General features: G+C 42.6%; 1 protein-coding gene across 1 annotated transcript in view; it reads left to right on the top strand.

The window, feature by feature from the left end:
- trim44 (tripartite motif containing 44) overlaps positions 1–6,367 on the top strand; it is a 46,341-nt gene extending 39,974 nt beyond the window's left edge. Inside the window, exon 6 of the mRNA XM_022754527.1 lies at positions 4,939–6,367. Within this exon, the coding sequence (XP_022610248.1) occupies positions 4,939–5,023 (85 nt within the window). The 3' untranslated portion in view covers positions 5,024–6,367. The remainder of the gene's footprint in view (positions 1–4,938) is intronic.
- Positions 6,368–22,118: the final 15,751 nt, after the last annotated feature.

Below are 22,118 nucleotides of genomic sequence, written 5' to 3'. Positions count from 1 at the left end.
AACCTTTCCAGGACAACAGCCAATTAGATCCAGCAGAGCTTTAGCCCTGAGATAGTAAATTGTTGAAAATATTCTACCCTATGTCTTTTCTTTTTTTTTTTTTTACATTTGATTGCCATCTACAAATCAGCACCTGTTTTTTTTCAGTCACTCTCCCTTGTTCATGTCGTCAATGCTCTACACTCCTTTCTGTCCCCCTCTCACTCCTTTATTTAATCTATTTTTCCATATCACAGACATCTCAAATCGCAAAGCTGTTTGTAGTGTTAAATCATCCTGCAGAAGCGACAAGTTTTACTTCATTAAGTTGTGGCAGAGTGCACTGCTTCGCTGGAGAGTAAGGGTAAGAGTCTGTCCTCGTGGGCTCTATCAATAACCATTAAGGATCCTCTCTCATTAGACCAAACCTCATAGGCCCCCGGGGCTTGAGAAATGGGCCCTGCCATGTTACGTGACGGAGTACGCTTAGATGGCATCACCACTGTTTGGAAATGTAAATTGCAATACTTACTTTCCCCTGCGGATGATTGCCACCAGTGCTATGTACACAACTTTATTCTCATTCAACCTGTTTGCTTAATCAAGAAGAACCTCACTCCCCTATCAGCAAACCCCAGTTTGCTCCTGAGCTCCTCCCTTTTCCCCCTCTCCATCTTTTCTCACACACACACACACACACACACACTCTCAAACCCATTCAGCGTATCCCAGCCACTGCAGTATGATTATTCATATGGCAATGAGGCTGGATCAAGCTCGCAAGGCTGCCACAGCGTGATGGGAGTGTTTCCAGATGATGACTTAGGAGTCCTGCAGCTTCTCTGCCAAGAGCAGGGAATTCAAACTTAATCAGGGCGAGGACCCCTCCCTCCTCTATCTCCCAGAGAGCTCCATGGGGTTGAGGCCAAAACGGGAATAGAATGAGAGAGACAAAAGTCAAAGTCTAGGCAGCATCATGCACACTCTCTCCTTCTGTTTTCCTCCCAGGGAGCCAGAGGTTTTCTCCCTTGAGCGATGGGTTCATTTTAGGGCTATTGGAGAAACTTTTCTTTCTCACTCAGGGAGGACACATTAGTAAGATTAGCTTTGTTCTACTCTATCAGCCCTATCTTAACTCTTATCTCTCCCACTTTCTCCCTCACACACACACACACACACACACAATGTTCCAGACTTCCCCACACCATGGCTGTTGTCTATCCATCACCCATTTGCACAGCCAGTGTGTTTCACTTAAGCCCAGACAGTGAGCTCTGCAGCAGGCATCCCAGCACTCAGCTCATCCCTGTCCACAGACCATGGTCACACCAAGGGGAGGAGGCAATGATCGGTCCTGATCAATAATACATCGACTGCATTAAAGCTTATGAATAAGTCATGGACAGAAAGAACCCAGTCGTCAGACACACACACATACACACATACACACACACACACACACACACACACACACACACACACACACACACACACAGTGAAGAGTGATCTTTTACTTAGGCCAGGGAAGATGAACAGACAGAAAAAGAGAACAAAGCAAGGGCTTTAACTTGTAGGGAATTTATCACTTACTCACTGACATTTTGTTGCATGTTGAAGCTTCACTCTGTCTTTTCTGTCCCATCCGCTGCCATTCTCTCTCTCCCTCTCTGCCTCTCTCACTCTCAAGTAATGGCCTTTTTCCTGTGGGTAGAATAAATAAGTTATTACATCCATGTGTCCTAAGGCTTAGCACGGACCGTCTGAATATAAATAGTTCATTTGCCTCCATCGTAGAGGCCTTTCTTTGTGCCATATGAATATATTTGTAATTACTTTCTGTTTTTTTTTTTGTTTTTTTCTTTACGAAGAGCAGGGTGACTGTTTTGGTTGACTGGAGATGCAAGATGAAATTGCCTTATACAAATAAGTCTGCCAACGTTTTACCCCAAACACCGTCTCAGACAGGAAGGAGCTGAGTGAGAGCGCAGGGCTTAGCTCAATGCAGCCTTTAGTGTGCTGTGCTGACAACAAAGAGTGAACAGCCTGTGTGATGCTGTAGACAATTTGAATACTGAGTAAAACTTGTGTGGTGGATGAAAGTGCAAGTGGTAACTTTGCCAAGAATGTGAATGGGAACAACACTTTTGAATAATTAATCTCTCAGATAATATAACTATACAGCAAGTAACCCCGTTCGGTGTGTGTGTGTGGGTGTGTGGGTGTGGGTGTGTGTGTATACGCTTTGTCAAGCATTATCATTTATTTTGGCAGTCAGTAAGATGGCACTTGATGCCAAGGTGTGTGATTATGTGTGTTTCCGTTGTTGCCACTAAAAGTTTTGTTTATAGCTTGACCACTATGGACTCCAAAGGCAAACAAGGCTTCCGCTTATAGGTACAGGTGTGCACATTCACGCGTGCACACGTTCGTGGCAGCTCTTTGATGAGATGCCCTGTTGTGAGTTTGTGTTGTGGTGATGTGCTCCTGGAGGAGGTGCAGGAGAGGAAGCGGCTCTTTGTTTCTGCCAGCAGAAGTGTGTCAGACAGGAATACTCAGGGAGCAGGGCTCAGAAAGATATCGCTGCTTACTCACTAACGTGTAGGATTTTTCTCAAAGATTGTGCTGCCTATGACAACGGTAGGGAAAGTGAGACGTCAGAGGTGGAATAGTGTTGAAGTGAGTGTGTTGAGTGTGTGAGAGAAGAGGCAGAGATGGATGGAAATGTTGCCTTGTCTGAGAGATAGGAGATAGAAACACACACACACACACACACACACACACACACACACACACACACACATACAGAATATCATCAGATACCACACACAAAATCAACAGGTTAATCTGGATTTTACTAATTAGCTACTAAGAAGAAGGTTTTCCTTGAATCAAGGATTCTGTAGAGATATTTTCTGATTCTTTCCTCTGGACAACATGATAACCTTTTAATTCAGATATCACATGATAGATTATTAAATAGATAGAAAATTATTACTTTTCATTTCACTCAAGTTTTTAGAAAATATAGTTTGTTTCAGCCAGAACTGGTGTGATGAAACTGTTTGGTGAAGGAAGAGGAGGTTGGGTTGTGTGTAGTTAGCAGTTTTAGTTAAGTTTAACAACTATGAATAATAGAATGCATCTGACAAAACATTTGCATGCATCCCTGTGGGGGACCCTGACAAATGGCTAACCACATTCAACCACTGAATTTAGTTTGAATGCACTAAATGTAAAATATTAGATGTTCTATATGGCTTCATAAACTTTATATATGTTTTTAAAGCTTCAAAGTTTATTCTGAATCCTGGAAGCAGCAGATGTTGACAGTCCCCAGAGGCTGCATCCCAGTACCTGTGATGATTCCTGCGGGGTTCACATGAGGTTCACTTTTGTGGTTTTGAGTGAAATGTATCACCAGCTATGGGATGGATTGCCATGAAATTTTGGTACCCACCTCCATGTTCTCCTCCTCGAGATGAATTGAAATAACTTCAGAGATCCTTTAACTTTTCATCCAGCACCACCATCAGGTCTAAGTTTTGATTTGTCCAATACTTCGCTTTATGACCAAATAACTGCAAACTAATCACATTACCTTCGGCATCAGCTGAACTTTGTGTTTAGTGCGAATAATGTGATGTGTTAGCATTTAGTACAGCCCGACAGAGTCAAACATGGCTCTAGGCTCTAAGTCTTGTTCTAAGCACATTGTGGGAGTTTTATCTTTTTTCATACCTTTGCTCTGAACACTTTACATTCAACTAAAAGTTATAAACCTTCTGGACTGAACTGACTTTTTAGCACCATGGCTAACTATCTCATCTCACTTCTGACTGCTCTTAGAAGCTCTCCAGTCGCTTTACTCATGGTATACTCTTTGTGTGTTTGTATGTGTTCTGCCAATCTTCGTTGTGCTCGTCTTAGAAATGATTCATTCATTTTGTTAACCATTCGTGTAAGAGCAAATACAAATTACCTTTTGCTCCAATGGTTGTCATGAACCACTCTCCCTCCAAATGTTATAACCAGTGAACAAAGCATCTGTGCTGTGGTTACATGCTGTCATTGCTACTTAAAGGCCGACATACACACACGGCTTTATTTTGTGATAATTGCATCGAATCTCACCCTGAACTAGAAGTGTCCCTAATATCATTTTTAAACCAAAAAACTCAGGCAGTCTGTCATAGCAATTAACTTGTCCTTCTTCTCAATTTTGTGCTCTATAAAACTGTATGACACCAGCGATTTATGTGGAATAATCTCTTTGTTGAGCCTTGCTCTGATAGATGACAGTAAATTCATTTCAAAAAATGCAAACTAACTGTCCAAGGTCAAAGGAAGTGACTGTTTTAAAAGACACATTTGAATGGCGAAATGAAATGGCATAACTCTGAAGCGCATTCAATCTCATTGAATTAAACAGCAACCCTATACAGTTAGTGTGTGTTTACAAAAAGCTGACATACAGTCTTTTGAAAATGGATGTGGAACTGAACATTCAGGGGGAAAATCGTAATAAGAAAGATGGAGGGGGGGAATGAGAGAAGTTACAGGAGAGCTGCTTCTGAGGGAGGAGCAGTGCTCTATCACCCTTATGACATTGTCCAATTAGAGCATATGATTAGTGTAGACTGTCTCCAGTGAAAATGAATCTATCAGCTCGGCTCGGATTGCTACAGGTCCCTGCAATTTAGCTACCACTTTGTCTCTGTCACCGCAGAGCTGCTAATATAAAACCGACAGAATGGATGATTTCTACTTAAGGCGTAGCTTGATTGAAGCTGATTACATTTCACAGAGGTTTATTATATTTCCATAATATGTGCGCGTGGTGTAGGGTGTGTGTGTGTGTGTGAGTAGGTTGCATGTTTGTGTGGCTTCATGCGAATGTTTGTGAAAGGAAGGACTGGAAATGATGGGATATGTCTTCTTAATGTGTTTTGTCTCTTCCAGGCTTCCAGAGCCGAGGGCAGACCCCATCGACCCACGGGACTTTGATGACAATGATTCTGGACCATCCATGGACCACGCCCCCTGATTTCAGCGACACCAGACTCTTCCTACATCCAACTGTCCTTCAATGTCTGCTTCAGCCAGCCATCAGCCCCTTTGAGCTGTCAGGCTGGCCCTCGCTCTGTCAGCCTTCCCCCTTTTACCACCCCCTCCCCTCCCGGCGCCTGCTGGCAGAGAACTGACCTTGAAGAAGGCTGCGGTGACAAATATGGATGGCCATGTCTTTTCTGCTCTCAAACTTTTTTAATTCCTCACTCGCTACTAACTTTCTTTAATTGAAGCACACAAGTTATGTGCAATCAATTACCATCAGGCTCAATTTCCACAGCCAGTCAGATCCTTGGCTTACTGGTGAGCCTGGCTGACTCAGAGAGGAAGCCCGGGTAGGCAGCAGAGCGGAGCATCTGTTAAGCCCAACAGATGTCAGGAATGGGAAATTCGGTGACATGGTGCGCTTCACTCTTCATTTATTCGCAATATCATTTCGGTTCTGTTGTTTTGACAAACACTGTGGCCGCTCGCAGACATAGAAAGGGAACATTTGTCAGATGCCACAATGCCTTACATCGTTGAGAGAATATATTATAAGAGCTGTTCTGGGTATGATATTTTTATTGTTTTAAAAAAAAAAAAAAAAATACAGGAAATCTGTGTCTCTAGCTTCTGATCTTTAATGTCGTCTCTGATGCTTTCCATCATCCCGTTGCGTTCACCCCTCCTTCCTCTACATCCCCTGCCTTACCCGCTGATTCTTTATGCTTGTAGATTTGGCACACTTCCTTTTGTGCTTGTCAGATCTATTATCAGAAGCGGGGGACATTTTGACACCTATTGATTGGTGAATGTTGCTGAGTCTTTGTTAGGTGAAAATCGAACTGTAATTTGACTGTGCAAAATAGCACTCCGCAGTATCAGCTCTCTGTGTACTGTAATGTAAAGGCTCATTACTCCTGGCCAATCTGCAGCATATGACGGATTACCGTCCGGACAAGCATATGCACTTTCTACCTTGACCCGCTCAGCCATAGCTTGCATTCATGATGTACCACCGCAAGTCTGTCTGTATCAGCAATTTGTTTTAATATGATTGATTCTGTTGCCTTAAATTTAAAATTGAAAGCTGTGTCACCCATTATACGTGGGACATGTTTGACAACAACATGACTTCACCACACTAAGATGCACTGAGAGTTGTATACTTACCCAAGGGAAATGTTGTTTTGTCAACAGCCTATTGAAATAACTCCAACAGCTCATTCGTTATTCCAGTGTAACAACAGACAGACAGCAGTCTGTCTGTCTGATGTTTCCTTTTGTTTTTATTTGTCTATTTTTTTCTTAAATCTATAAATAAACAACCTGTTTTTTAGATTGGATGCTGAAGAAGACATTCATATTTCTACTTTAGGAACAATTCCTGCATTATCTGTTTCTTGCAAAACACTACAAACACCTGAAAACCATCAGTCATCCTAGACACTATTATCAGAAAACCTTAAAGGCATGTGACGATGAATGGAGACAGGAAGAGAGATGAAGTGGTGTAAAGCGGAAATTCAGGAAGGCGAAGATTTCGGGTTTTCTTTCATCAAAATTCAAAGCAGCAACCCATCAAGATAGGACTGGGAATAGGAGGTTTGGGAACAAAGGGGGGTGATGGAGCAGGAGAACTCTTTAGGGTCTGTGCTTCTCTAAAGATGCATTTAAATGCAGACTGGTTTCACGCCTACAGACCAAGACAAGCCAGAACCCACTTTTCATCAACTCACAGCCACAATCAGAAAGCCTTTGTCTCACCCCCGCTCATTTTTCTTTATCACTTTCCTTCTCGGATTCACACCATGCGGCACACACTGGTCTCAGACCTGCTCTCTACCTGAGCTGCTTCATCAAGCCAAGAATGCTTCCTCAGCATGTCCAGTCTCCCCACATTGAGATATTGACCGAGAGAAACTCATTTAGCCGGTGGTCATTGCTATCTGGGTGGTAACACATCTGGGGTTTGCATTCTCTTGTGAGTTTCCCTTTACAGAAATAATGGGGCTTAATGATTTACCGCAGGAGGCATTGATCCTCAACATTCACTAAGCTACTGCTGACTGACCAAGCACCAGAGCACTCAAACCCCTTTAGAGATTTTTTTTTCTTGTGTATGTTTTAGTGTGGCTGCAACTAAATTGATTTAAGTTAGCTGTGAGGAGGCATAGCCATATACAAGCTCCCGTGCTATCAAAGAGAAGCTGGTTTCGGCGAATAATCGTTATCCCGTCATCTGTCGTGGAGTCCAGCCTGATCAAAGAGATAATAACAAACCTAAGGGGGGGGGGCGCACAATGTGCCTGTTGTCTGGGGAGGAAATGGAGAGGAGAAGATTGTCTGATCTCATTTAGCCAGGAAGACCACAAGGTTCCCTTTTTTTCCACACCCAATTACACCTGCTCTTCCAGGTTCACTTCACTGAACATGTTCACACAGAGGCACAAAGATGTGCAAATAAACACAAGCACATCCGTAAGACCTCCATTTTACTGATGGGCAAAAAGAGACTATTGGTGTATTTGTATTGACATGAATTAATTGCTTCATGGGTTGTGAGATTGAATTAGCTACGTGACATGCTTGCTAGTGGTGATGCAGCTTTGATTGCTGCCTTTAATAGAGCCTATTTCTCTCTGCCATCATTTAAAAGACAGTTGGAGGCTGTGGTTTCACAGTAATGGAACAGCTCCACCACCCATCAGCCCACCATGACATGCCTTAATGATTCTGTTTATTAGCATGCAAGAGAAATAGGAAAATTCTCTAATAACAGACCACGTATTTCCCTAAGACATATGTATGTATGTGTGTGTGTGTGTGTGTGTGTGTGTGTGTGTGTGTGTGTGTGTGTGTGTGTGTGTGTGTGTGTGTGTGTGTGTGTGTGCTGCATGTGTGTCTGTATGTGTGTGCTTCTAAGTATTTGTGAGGATGAGCATTAGCCTGTGAGAAATGACAGTTTATCTGCAGAGACCCACACCTCCGCCCTTGCTCAGATTGCATGTTCTTGTACCATTCAAGAGAATGTATTGCTTGTCTCACAGTAAATGCACTTTCTTATTCATCTTTCCCCTTAGCCCCTTCACACACACACACACACACACACACACACACATACACACACAAAGGAAACAGGCAACCATCAAGGGATGCTAGCCCCAAACTTTTACATTTTCCACCATTTGCCTTGGTTTTAACTACTCGCACGTAACAAAAAAGTGATATTTCATGATTGTTCTTTACATTTTTTGTTTGTATTCTTAGTCACAACCTGCACAACCACCTCCAGCTTGTCTCCATCTCATTTACTATGTTCAACAAAAGGCTAAAGTGAAAGAATAGAAAATATGGGAAGAAAAAAAAAAAATCTCTTCTCAGTTGTCGATTTTTGGCTCATATGAGATCCAGTCGATGAGATTGTGGCAACACAGGTTGTGGACCATCTCAGACTGACTGACAGCAGGCATCTGTCAGAGGTGGCAGGTACAGACAGCTGTCTGGCAGCCCTAGCTCATGAACAATGACTGGGTGGAGACGAGACGGGCCAGGGAATCCATCTCTCCTCTCGACAGCCTCCATCACTCTTACATCCCAGAGTCAGCCAAGACATCTTAGGTCCTCTGTCTCTAACCTCTGTGCAATCTTTTCCTGTCTGAACGTCCTACTTGGACAAGTAAAGAAACTGTAGAGTGGGTAGGGAAAGGAGACTAAGGGGATGTTGTGATCAAAAGAGCAGCAGGTGAACAGGCTCATACCAGGGTTTAGAATGAGGATTAGAGTTTAGAATTAAGTTTGCGGTGGAGAGACATAAAATTGGTCACATGCAAGGTAATAGAGATGGGGATCACGATGGGTTGGATGCAGTGGAAAGGAACCGGGATGCTTGGTTTCCTCCAGCTGATAATGGAACGTGCCTCAATAAAATGAACATCCCGCCTAGATAACACCCAATGCGCTTCCTTTTGCGAGCTGTAACACATTATGCTCCCTCTGTCACAGATGTGATGAATCATCCACACAACAAGGATGAATGTTGAATGTAGAGGAGTGGGCGGCAAAATATAGCATTTACAGGCTGGCTCTGCAAAATCTCTGCCCAAAGGTACGTGGAAGCAAAAACAATATATGTCTATAATGTAATATCAAGACAGAATATTAAATTTTGTTGACACAAATGTGTGAGTGTGTATGACATCCAAATAAGATGTATTACATTAGAGATGTGAGGTGTGAGTTTCTATGTTTCACAAAAGTTTGACATCCACCCACGCTCGCTATTCACTAAAACCCTGCCAACCTGACTTGATCCACTCTAGTTTTCCGTCCCATCTCTGCGTCGCTCCCCATCCCTCCTCATGCCTCTCATCATTCATGCTGTGTACACAGTCTGTCCCTTTCTGGTTGCCCAGGCTCCTCCGGAGCTTGTTAATTGCGTTGGTGACACAGGTCTGTGTGTGAAGCAGCAGTAGTAATTGCTCTGGCCTGGCCTGAGAAGAGGAAGGGGTGCGGCCGTCTGGCCGCCGGGTCTGCCCCAAGGCTACGAGATTAGATACATGCTTCCATGTTTGATGAGATGGATAGCATTAGCAGTTTTATCAGGGACATAACTCGTACTGCTGCCCTAATTAGGTTTTCTATACCTCACATACTGTATAAATGTGGTATATGTTTTTCCTTTGCTGTTTAGTTCACCAGTGGCTGGAAAGCACTTTGTACAATACTATGATAACCTTTAAATTACTGCTGGGACACTGCATTATCCATTCAGTTTCTTTGTTTCACATCACCCTTATACAGCGAGATCAAATGCCAGCACTTTGCATAATTTGTAGACCCAAATGCACAAGAGTGGCAGACTTAAATGCCTGCTGTTGTACAAATAGCTTTCTTGCAGTTAGTAGCTTCGTGTCAGTGGCCCCCATTCATCAGGCTGCTCTGGGAAAGACTGTAGATTCTACCCAGCATATTATCCTAAATAAATCGAAAACAGCATTCGGAGGGAAAGCAGTGAAATAAATTGACCATTTATATATAAAACACCCCAAAATGTTGCAGTTTGATTTATGAAAGAAAGGCTTGGCACTGGAAAATACATAAACCTATATATATATATATATATATATATATACACACACAGTTGATGTTGAAATTTATTCTAGTACATGTTGATGGAGCTGCTGTGTAGTTTGGGTTCTGGCACAGTTTCACTCACTTGCAATGTGAATGAGACCTGGCACAGTAGCTCAGTGGTTAGCAGTGTATCTTCGCAACAGGAAGCCCTGGGATTGAACCCTTCCAAGCCCGAGTGGGATGTGTCCTCAAATAACAAGGTATTAGGAATGTACCTAACTTTACCGTTGACCAACACACCGGCCTTAGGACTGGATTTGGTTCCTTTGGGGCTGTAACACAGCTGCCCACTGCTGCTAAGTACTCTGCATGGGTCGGATACAGAGGACAATTTCCTCACAGTGATTAATGAAGCATAACATAAAAGGTGTTGCTTCAGTTGCTGCCAGGATTAGTGAGAATGTAAGAAGCTATTATATTATCACTCAGCTTTGTTTTAACTAAGAGGTAACTCCAGCATACTTGTCTTGAAAATTAGATATGCAAATGTGAAATTATAACCTATCATTCCATATCCTTACCATTCTCGGCTGTATTTCACAGTCTGCCATACAGTTCTAGGCACCCTGTAGTGTGGAATAACAAACTGAAATTTACATGTACTTGTTCAGCAAGTCAGGAGGAATATGCCAAACACCCACCCAGAGAGAGGGAGAGAGAGAGAGAGAGGCGTAGAGAGCTCGTTCATCTCTTGCGTGAAGCCTGCGAGAAGTCAGGTATGTAGAAGTTGCTTTTCTTATTGTGTTAGATTAAACAGTTTGAAACCAGTCTGGTACAGTATATGTTTGCTTGACATGACTCAGGTTCATGGCCTGTAGAATACAATGGCTGTTTATACAACCGTTAACCAGGTTGTGGCTTCGTGGGTGTGCCCTGATATCAGCCAGTGCTCATGGGTTACACTGTGCAATCAAACATTTAAAAAAAAGAAAAATAGCAGCCTATAAAGCCAGGAATTCTAGTAGTTATCGTTGCACAAATCAGCCACTTTGCTCTTTGAAGTTAGTGTGAGCAATTTCCAAGCAAATGTGATTGTGATTTGCATGGTCATTTGTAAGATCAGATTTGATTGTACAGAAGTAACAATGTGCTCTAATGCTTCTCTCATAATATTTTCTAGTTAGATATACAACACATTTATTGTTGTATTGTATATAAATTGATGTATACTACAAAGTGTTTTCACAAGAGCATTATTTCTTTATGACGGGCAATGGCTTAGACAGCGAATTAGAAAGCATATATAGAAAATAGACATGCGGGAATGTAAATAGCAGTAAGAATTTGTACAGTAAACAAGATTTTATCCATGTAGTTCTCTAATGACATGTTGTATTACTCTCTGTCCTTGTACTTCCCTCCTACACAAAATGTTTCTTCAGCCGGCTCCCCATGGTGACCGCTTAATCAAGATGACAAGCATCTTAAATATCAGATCCTAATTCGATGCAGTGATGATAAGATATTAACTAAACATGCACTCTTTTATATATTTCCCAAAAAAAAAAATTTCTCTCCCACAACAAGAGTTTTTTTTTTTTCCCTCCCTCAACTAAAACCTCCTCTCAGCTGGAAGTTCTGTAGAGCTGAATACAAAAGGAGAATTACTACGTGAATTTATTTGAACCTGTTCAGCCTCTTCTGTCATAACCACACACACAAACATCTCTCACTTTCCTGTTTTTTCTTGATGTGTCTGTCACCTCTTTGGTTGTTGATACTCCGAGGCACCTTACACGTATAGAACCGACACTTGCAGGTGTGGCAGATTTGCTAATGACCTCTGTTCAGCAAGACGAAGAGACTGAACCTTCTGCCTCTGCAGCAGCATCAACACCTCAACACTTCCTCTGCATAGAAATCCAGACATTGCTCATGATAGTGTTGCTGAGAGACTACAATCAATAGTCTACAATGTTTGATAGTATTTCTAGATGGCTAATACCGTAGCCCATAAACTCCCAATAGACATCTGTTCACTACATTTTAAAAAGCATGAGCCACAAGAAGAGAAATCAAAAGCAACGAATGAGAAATGGTGATTTTTTTTTTTTTTTTGCTTTTACCAAGGGAGACTGATGGATTTCTCCTAAACTGGAGCGGCAAATTGTCAGAATGGATATTTCACTCTGTTATGTTTGTGATGTTGCTTCTCCTTTTTTTTTAAGGGAGACAATATAGGTGTGGTCTCGTGGGGTGACATTTTTTCTGCAGCAAAAGACAGAGCTACATTACAGGCAGAGAGACGCATAATAAATGGCGTGTGAACTGAGGTGCAGTTTGAAAGGCAGGAAAAGTGGAGAAATAACAAACCGTAAACAAGGCATGAGGCCGATTCTGCGCCCGCATCAGAATGCTGTTTCAGATGGAAAATGTCATGTGATGCGTAGAAAAACCGAAAAAGCATAAATACAGGTGTTATTGCATTCAAGAATCGGGTTGAGTCAATTTCCTTTACCAGTTATAGGCAGCGATATTTCTGCAGGTACCACAGGAGCGTGTATTCATTCAATCATCCTTTAGCATTATTGATGCATCATGTATTTGCAGAAGAAGAAATGTGACATGGTACTTAACAAATGGCAGACAGTGGAGTGGAGATGGAGCAGAATAAAAAGTAATTGTATTCTCCAAATTGATCGCAGTAAACTGACACATCAGGGCTATAGTGAAACAACGGTGGGAAGCGAGCTTTACTTTCAAGGCTAAGAAGAGGCTGTTGTTGAATTAAAATCATGGATAATACACACGGCAGGACAGAGAGGATTAAACGTGTTTGTATTTTTCACTCAGGTCCACGTACGCCACAGGAGCCCGAAATCCTGTCTTTCTTCGATTTCATTGTCTCTCCAAAACAGGCTAACATCCATTAGCGCTGTGGCAGGCAGGGGATTGAGATGAATGTGTTCCAATTTTAACCACCCCTCTGAGTGCCCTGCAGGGTCTCACAGTATACAGGAGGACTGTGAAGTGAGAGCTAGAGCCATCCCAAGGTAGCTTGGACTGTTCCTGAGTGGCCTTACGATCTCTAACTGTGGGTGGAATACCAAAAAATGCACATCTATGAATGCTTTCTGCCTCCTCTCTCATATACACACAGACTGTATCCCCCTGGGAAGACTCCACCAACAAAGGTCAGTCTCTATGAATGTATCACTTCAGATGTAACCACTCCATTACCATGGGCCTGCATGGCAGATAATGGGCCAAAAGATGGCAAGCGAACAGGCTCACTGCGAGACCCATCTGATAACACAGAGGGAAAGAAATAACCAGCTTGTCTCTGACAGCCAGTATCTGTTTATCCACACTGCACTTGAGTCACAGTCTCACTGTATACACAATCTTTTCCTCATGAAAGCTTTGTGTATGACTGAGTGGAATAATGAGTGGATACAATAAAAGCTTCTCCTCTCCCCCATATTTAACTTCTACTTTCCGTCTTTGGTGATGATGTTATGAGCATCTGGCTGCCAATCAGAGCGGTCATTTAACCCCGTGCCGACTTCACCACACTCGGACGCCACAAGTTTTTGAACAAGGACTGACTTTAACCATGATATATGAGTTGCCATTAAGATAATAAAATGGCCGCCTGATTAAACGAGCTTGCAGTCATGTTAATTGTTCTCATAAGGTCAGGCGCTGCATGTGTCTGAGCCCGGGCACCACCAAGCAGTGGTATTTAATCAGACTTTCTCAATTAAATTATCCACAGGGAAACAAAGATGGAGGCCAGCGCTTACTGCTCCCTCCTGACATTTATAGGACACGCTGGGTCTCACAGGGATGTTAGAAGGCAGTTTGTCACCCCATCAAATGTTATGGAGGGTGGATTCCTCCCCAAAGTTCTTAAAAAGTCATCATCACAAACACCTCATGTACATAAATAATCCATTTTAAGTGTGTGCAGTTAAGCCATTGTATTAGCACTGTACAACACACAAACATGCACCGACACTCCCCCTTTTTCCTAAATGCTGGATTTGGCTTTCCCCTGCCGACATGGTGAGGTCCCCCCCCCCCTTTGAGGATTAGAAACGATCAAAGCTATGCTCATTCCACGTTCCCATTTCCTCCCCTACTAACAGCAGGCAGGAAACCCCCATCGGCCCACACACACACACACACACACACACACACACCTCTGTATCAGCCAGCAGGGTAAGCTTCAGGCAAGCAAGAGCAGGCTGGGAGATACACATCCAAATACTTTATGGAAACTTTCTACTACTGCTCATAAATTCTCAAGATGTTTCAGTGTGTTTTGTTGCCACGTTCTGTGATTGTCAGGGGACTCGTTTATAGGTGAATCATGTTGCATTTCTACCTTGTTTTGAATTTGAGCAGCTCCCTCCATGTCACTCAGTCAGAGACATATTTATAAGTTATCTCCACACTTCAAAAGATGTCCTATATTTCAACTATGCTCCACTTTTCCACTTGCTATTGTTTAGATGCATCTGATGGCCGCCCTCTTTTGCAATCTCAGTGTGTCAGTGCTGGCTGACATAAATATACATATATATATATTTGTGTGTGTGCAGACTGGCATCACCCTGTTACTGTGTGTCACAGTCCCGTAGTTCCTCCCATCCCACAGTGGTGATTCTAATGAGAGGTCGCCCAAGGCAAGGCAAGAGAACAGAGCGATTTATTTGTTCGTGCGTGTCTGTCAGTGTGTCAGCTATGTGTGTGGATTTCTGTCTGTGTGCGTGCCAATAAATGAATCAGAGATGTGCAGCGAGAAAGGGGTTGATTTTTGAATGTGAACATTTCCCGTGGTGCTTTGGGGCTGGGGTCCAGCAGCAGTAGGCACTGAGCTGGTAATTCTTCACCCTGTGATCAAAGGCCGGGTTCTCAGCAAGCTCCCCTACCAGCCTTTCTCCGTTCCCCTTATTTTCCCTTCCCTCCCATCCCCTCGCTGCTCCAATCAGAGCATAGAGCAGCCAGGCGTGAGTTATAACCCCATGGCAGTGTTTCTTATTATCCCTGAGTCTTGCAGATCTTACTGGTCCCTCCCGACTGGTAAGCCCGCTCACTGTGCAGACTCTTACCCCTACAACCCCAACTACCACCTCTCATGGTAAATCTTCATGGTCTAGCTGCACCCGGACTTAAACAATTTCTTTCAGTTCTGGCCTTTGTGGAAACCTTTAGACAGCCCACAGTGCTGCTCCCTCTCACCATGGACTGTTTTAGCCTATTGAACAGTTTTGATCTCCACACATGATGCAGTCTGTCATGCCCTTGACAAAATCTTTCTTAACACCCATAACTTTCAGTTTAGTTAAGATATTTCATGCTCCCTTTCCTCCTAACCCCCTTTTCAAACACCCATCTATATTTATGCACTTGACTGCTGAATCTTAAGTATGAACCAATTCTTTCTTCCCTGTTTGCTCCAACTTTCTTTTGTTCTCAAATGCTGTTCACTGCTCCTTCTATTCTAATTCACACTTCAATAGCTCACGCATGTCACTCACACATTGCCGTTATGTATATTCGTTCATTCTGGCATCTCGTAGACACGCAGCGCTGTTGTAATATTCTCAAGGTTACCTTCAATGTTACCCTCCTGCAAATCTGGGTCTTTTTATCTGACACAAATATAGCCTGAAGCACTGAGCAGTCTGATGAAAAATGCAGAATAGGGCCAGGGCATGGCGGGGAGGCAAGGAATGAGTGGCCCACTTTGGCCCATAAAAAAAAACACCTGCGACAGTTGGTGGTCCACTAAATGAAGGCAGCCTGCGGGTGTGAGCACTGGGCCAAACCAAAATGACTGCCATGAAACAGGCCAGGCCTGCTGGGAGCGCTGGTGCCTCTTTTCATCGTGGCCTCACTCCATCACACGACCTTCTGGCCCTGATGCTCTCATATCTCCTTCTGTTTTCCTCTTCTATCTATCTGTCTTTCTCTCTCTCTCTCTCTCTCTCTCTCTCTCTCTCTGTCTCACACTTGCTGTGATATTCCTACTCCCTCTATTCTTCAATATTTTATTAGATTTTGTCTGTGTTGTTGGTCGTGTGTGCCCAGACTCACGTACAATGGGGAGTGAAGCAAAATTGACAAGGTTCAGTTCTTTAATTCTGTTCAATGCCAGGCCCATTTTAATGTCGCCTTTGATAACCAGTTATTGACTTTAAAGTGAACACCCTTTTTGATAGATGACACAAGCAACACCTTGGAGAGGCAAAAGAAAAAGAGATAGAATTCAAGAGGTAGACATTATGCACCCAACACACAACACACTGTTTTTTTTTTTTTTAAAGCATGTATTTTACAGTGTATGGATGCAGGATATGGAAGGCTAAGGTGGCGTATATGAGCTGCTAAACCAGGAGGGGTTTTGACTAAAAAATCATCTTTCATTTCATTTCTGATCAGTAAACAGTTTTTTTTTCTGATCTGATGCCTCTACTCGCAGGACAATTTTGCTTTGTCAGTTCCTTTGAAAATGATGTGACCATGACCATGAAATGTGCCTTTTTCTGATTTGCCCCCTTTATTGCTAAACTACTTTGTTAATGTTAAAAGAAACCCATGCTCAGTGTTTAGAGTCGGGGTCACCACTTTGACACACGCCCAATTGATCTCCTCTCGCAGAGGTTTTGCATGGTTTTGGATGGATTGCCACAAACTTTAGTGTAGACATTCATGGTCCCCTTAATGAACCCTTAAGATTTCCCTTGACTTAGCACCATGAGGTTAACCATTTTGGTTTCGTGTGAAATGGCTCATCAACAGGTGAATGGCTGGGCGATAAAACAATCTCAATAATTATCATGAAAAAAAAATCCCACAATAATGATGATGATGAACTGGTGAATGATTAATCATAAATGTATCTGTTCTACATCTGGGCCAAACCTCATCTGCACAGTCCAATTACTCTATAACCCAATTAGGCTTCAGCAATATGCGTACATAGTTGACACATGTAGGGCACAAACATGAACGCATACACATTGTGGGAAACATAAAAATGAGCAACCGTTACATGGAAATTGTGCCGAACAGAGGTCACACAGCACTGGTGATTATGACTGCTTTAGATCTTTAAAGCTGGATGAACAGCAGAGTGATGTCTATTGTAAAGTATGCAGGCGACCTATGCCGACGAAGACAGGAAACACAACAATTCCAGGTACCATCCTGTCGACTACACAGAAAGCTGTGCTCTGTGGTTCCAAGCTGGCAGTAGCACCCAGGATCGCAAACTCGCCTCTTATTGTGGTGCAAGTTCAAACCTAATGAGTTATGTTTATATTCAGTGCTATTTACTAAAATACTTTTTTGTGTATGCTTGAGGTCAAACATGTGTTGAATGCATTTCCTTCCTAATTAATGGTATCGATAATTATAGATATTGGTTATTACGAAAAATATATATTTTTGGCCGCCTCACCCAGCCATAGTTGAGGGGAACGTTACATACTTTATATTGAGGTTCCCAGACGATGAACCCTATGACTTTGGCGATCCCCTGTCAGGTCAAAGTCTTCAATTATCCAGTAAAATATCTTCACATCTACTAGATTGATTGGCACCCAGACAGTCTTTGGTGACCCCCACCCCCACCCCCACCCCCTGCTTTTCATCTGGCATCACCGGCAGGCTGACAGTTTTAGTTCAGCGTGAAATGTCACAATAGTTGGGTTTCAGTGATGTTTGATACAGACATTTATGCTTCGCACATGATGATATGTAATGACTTTGACTATGCCCTGACTTTTCATCTAGTGCCATCATCAGGTCAGAATTCTAATTTGTCTAATGCTTTGGTTTATGACCTAATACCTGTGAAACTAATTACACTCCCAGCAGCCTCAGCTCTACTCTATGCTGCATGTAGCTCAGAGAGCCACTGTGCCTAAACAGAGCCTCACAGAGGACAGTCTCATTCTGACATGCTGATGTGCTGAATCTCCTCTCTCTAATTAGCCATTGTTTAAACTCAATTGGAAATAATTTAACCATTTAGAGTGACAATTATGATTGCATATAAGCAACTGTTTACTTTATATTCGGCCTAAAGAGAGGGACAAAATCTGTGTGATGCAGCCCTGATGAGTGCTCACAGTTAGCCTCCGTCTACTAATTACGTGTGAGCATAAAGTGCCCGTTGCTCAGCCTGACTCGACCTTGTTTAAGGCTGTTATTTAGAAATGCCACCACCTGTTGTTTAGAAACCAGATGTGATGATGGACTGCTGCGGCCTTGAGGGCTGATTCACCAAAGAGAGTAGTCCCCAGTAAAACCACTATGTAGTTCTGTTTTTCCTATGTATGTATTACTGTTATGATGGTGTGAATGTAAATCATTACATTTAATTGATAAAATATTATTGCTCATAGTGGTATAATTAACTTCTGTATTGAGGGACCATTATTACTTCTGAAATTTACTAAGCTGGTTTTAATGAACATTTGCCATTAACAGACACAGCAGTGGAAGCAACAAGCTTTTATTTTACTAATAAAGCCCAGGGATTGATCTTATTTTCTTGATATTCACATCCCTGTATTCTGCCTTTACAATAATGTTATGCTAATGCTAATTTTGTTATTATCATCCTTGGGCTTTGCACTTTTATGTGTAACTCATTCCAATCAGTTTGTCTAGATTAATTAAGAAAGTAATTGTTGGTGCTTCAGGCATTTCTCACTCAAATGGTTATTGGTCCCTGTGTCTGAAATCCTAAATCAATGTCTGTTCCTCATTTGATTCTCAGCCTGGGCCTTATAGATTGACAGTCACACACACACACACAGTCACACACCAACAAGCAACACTTTCAACCGCCCTCTGAAATCAATTGTCGATGCCTATCTGATGTCCCTGTAGTGCCGGCAGGCAAGACATCAACTTTGTTAACTAATGTCAAAGGAACAAGGCATTGATCACATAATTGAATGATTATTCAATTAATGCATTTGAAGGAGCATGAAGGAGACTCTCAGTGAACATGAGTGAGGGCCAAGTTCTGCAAGTATGCATCAATATATAACTCAATATACAACTATTTGTATTTGTGTTTGTTTCCATACGACTGGTCACATAAGCCTGGATGTGAGTGTGTGGTGTTGTTCACAGAGAGGTTGTGTGCAGCTCAGAATATTCGCCACCAAAGTCAACTTCTTAATGGGTCAGCAGAAACATTTGCTAAAATTATTAACGTGTTGTCCCTTGTCTCTCACATCAAGGGGCTGACACACACACACACACACACACAAACAAAGATGTCCTTCACATCGGAACACTGGTTATTAAATGTAAGATGAATGTCAAGAGGCTCACACCAGAGAGTGAAACAGCCACTACCAGTCCTTTAGGGGCCTTGGCATTTCAAAGCTACCTCGACAGCAGTCTGACATGACAAGGACATGTCATCCTGAAGCTCTCATGAGTTGTATTATTGCTCTCTCTCCCCCTCATTTCACCCACTTGTTAGATAGAATGATATATCAGCAAAGCTCTCGGTGACACTGGACTCAGCTACTCTCATTTACTTTCAGAAATACGCTACAGCTTGCATCAGTAATAAGGCAATACCTTTAGTATTAAGGAAGATTTTGTTCAGCTACATTTTTCCTATCTCTTTCTATTATAATATCTCCCCGTGACTTTTTCTTTTATTCACACACCTTCTGTTTCACCTTCATTTCTTGGTTTCCTCATCCACCTCCATGTACTTTTCTTGCCCTTGGCTTCCTTACTCATTCTCCTTCCCGACTTGCTCTGTAAGTGTTGTTTTCTCTCTCTACACCCACACATACACACACTCACAGAGACTCCCTTTGTGTTATGCGTTCCCTTACCTCTCTCTACATCTCTGGCTGAATCTCACTCCATCTTTCTCTCAAAGCCACCACTCACCCACAGACAAAGTCACCCCCCCCCCCCCCCCCCCCCCCCCCCCCTTCGCCAATCAGATCGTCTCACTACCTCAGAGTCATTTTACAAATTTGGCCACTAATTGGGTTTCTCCTGCGATTAAGTCAATAACAACCTTCATATTAGAGTTTAATGTCCCCTAATGAGTCCATTTGTTGGCCGGCGGCTAATTAGGTCCAGGCTGTTTATAGATAGCCTGAACTAAATGATGGGCATTACTGAAACACTGTGTGTCGATCAGTAATGTAGTTGAGCCCATTTCTGCTTTTAGCTTGTAGCCTACAGAGCCCCCAAAAACAGATTATACCGTTCTGGTTCATGGATCCGGCTGTATAATTTGTGAGACAGCTCAGCATTAACATTAATGATAACTCCAGGGGAGCAGAATAAAATCCATTTAACATTGACTGACAAATCTTCTTCCTCCTCAACAAGCATTTAGTTTTATTAGTGTTGATTGTATTCAGGATTTGCATTGAGGAGACTTCTGTCTCCTTTTGTTAACTCTGGCAATCATTAAAATATTCATATCTGCCAACTGCAGACTTTTTCAAGAGTGGTTACGCAGTGCACTTGCACAACCATCTACCATCAGGACTCATCATAACAGACTGAAATACATAAGACCCTACAGGCAATAGTGGAAGGGGGGGGGGGGGGGGGGGGGGGGGGGGGGGGGGTATGAGGACAACAGGCCCCTGCAGAAGCTATCGAGCTGGAATCTTTGACAAAGTTTTAACAGATCCGACTGACATGCCAAGACCCTCCCCTGGAGTTTGAGTCTGCACGAGGCTTTGGCTTGATAAGGCAGTGTGTGGATGAATATAAAGTGAGCTGGAAGAGTCTGATATTGGGACTCATCCCAATCATATGCCTCCAGGTTAGCACACTATCAAAAGGAGGGGTTTGTTTGAAGCGAGGTTGTCTGTCTGCACACAGCTGCAGTTCTATGATAAAGAGGAGAGGTTTGATAGGTGAAGCCTCCTGTCCCTCCATACCGCTCTCTGTCTCTCTCTAATTCAGTTCAACTTAAATTGGCATGAAAACACCAACATGAACTATCTTCCGTACTCTCTCCCTCATCTCTGTATGTACGCTTTGTGGGTCAGTGCCTGGACAGTGCTTTATTTGAGTTGTTAAATATTAAATTCTTCACCCTGTGAGGTTACTATAGAGCCGAGTTTGTATAGGAACACCAGAAATACAATGGAAAAGAAGGAACTGATCTCCGTGTGTATATTTCCCATTCTCTGTGCCAACACCAAAAGTTCTTTCATGCTTTGATTTTCTACAAGTATTTGCCTCTTTTAAGTTTCATCAAGGCAAACCATCTGTGAAAAGATTGCTCTAAACAGTTTTCCCCTGTGCCATCTGCTGCCTCCATATCTAATTTTTTTATAGTTTCACTTTTTAGTTCCAAAATATTTTCATTTCTACGGAAAACACAGTAGGCCTAAAGGGTTTCATCACATTTCTTAAAGAAAGTGCCATACACTGACTTTATAGCCTTTTTTGTGCCCACTTGCTATTAAATATTAGGTTATAACATTCTTACAATATGGGCTAGTATTGTTTACATCATCCAAATGATGTGATTCACAGTGAGATTATTATCATTTGTTAATGCTGCTATCTGTTACCTTTCGCATTTTTTTTTTTATTAATCTCATACAAAGTTTGATCAGTTAGTTCTGAATGAATCTATAAAACGTCCTCATCCAAGCCGCCATACTCAAATCAAGAAGTTTGACCGTCATTTTGTAGTTGGAGGTTTTGTCCTGGCAAACCTGTCCCCAGTTTTATTTTTCTTTCCCTTTAAGTGGCTGAGATAACCGTGCAGCTGTTAGCTAACTTTGCTCTGACCAAGTAACGGTGGAATCAAATAACTCCCGGTTTTGCTGGAGGAGACCGTTAACGGTCCCATGCCCGCAGTTTGGAAACCGCTGTCCCGGAGTGGCCGACCTCTGCTCTCCGGCTCTCTGCCTCCGACTCCGCCTCTCTCAGCACCAACACACGAGCGACTGACTCCCCCAGCCAGCCTGCCGCCACCCCGA

The sequence above is a fragment of the Seriola dumerili genome, unplaced genomic scaffold, assembly GCF_002260705.1.
Source record: "Seriola dumerili isolate Sdu_G_001 unplaced genomic scaffold, Sdu_1.0 BDQW01000219.1, whole genome shotgun sequence".
Taxonomy (NCBI): domain Eukaryota; kingdom Metazoa; phylum Chordata; class Actinopteri; order Carangiformes; family Carangidae; genus Seriola; species Seriola dumerili.
Note: the sequence above shows the minus strand (reverse complement) of the source record. Positions and strands in the feature narration are given on the sequence as shown.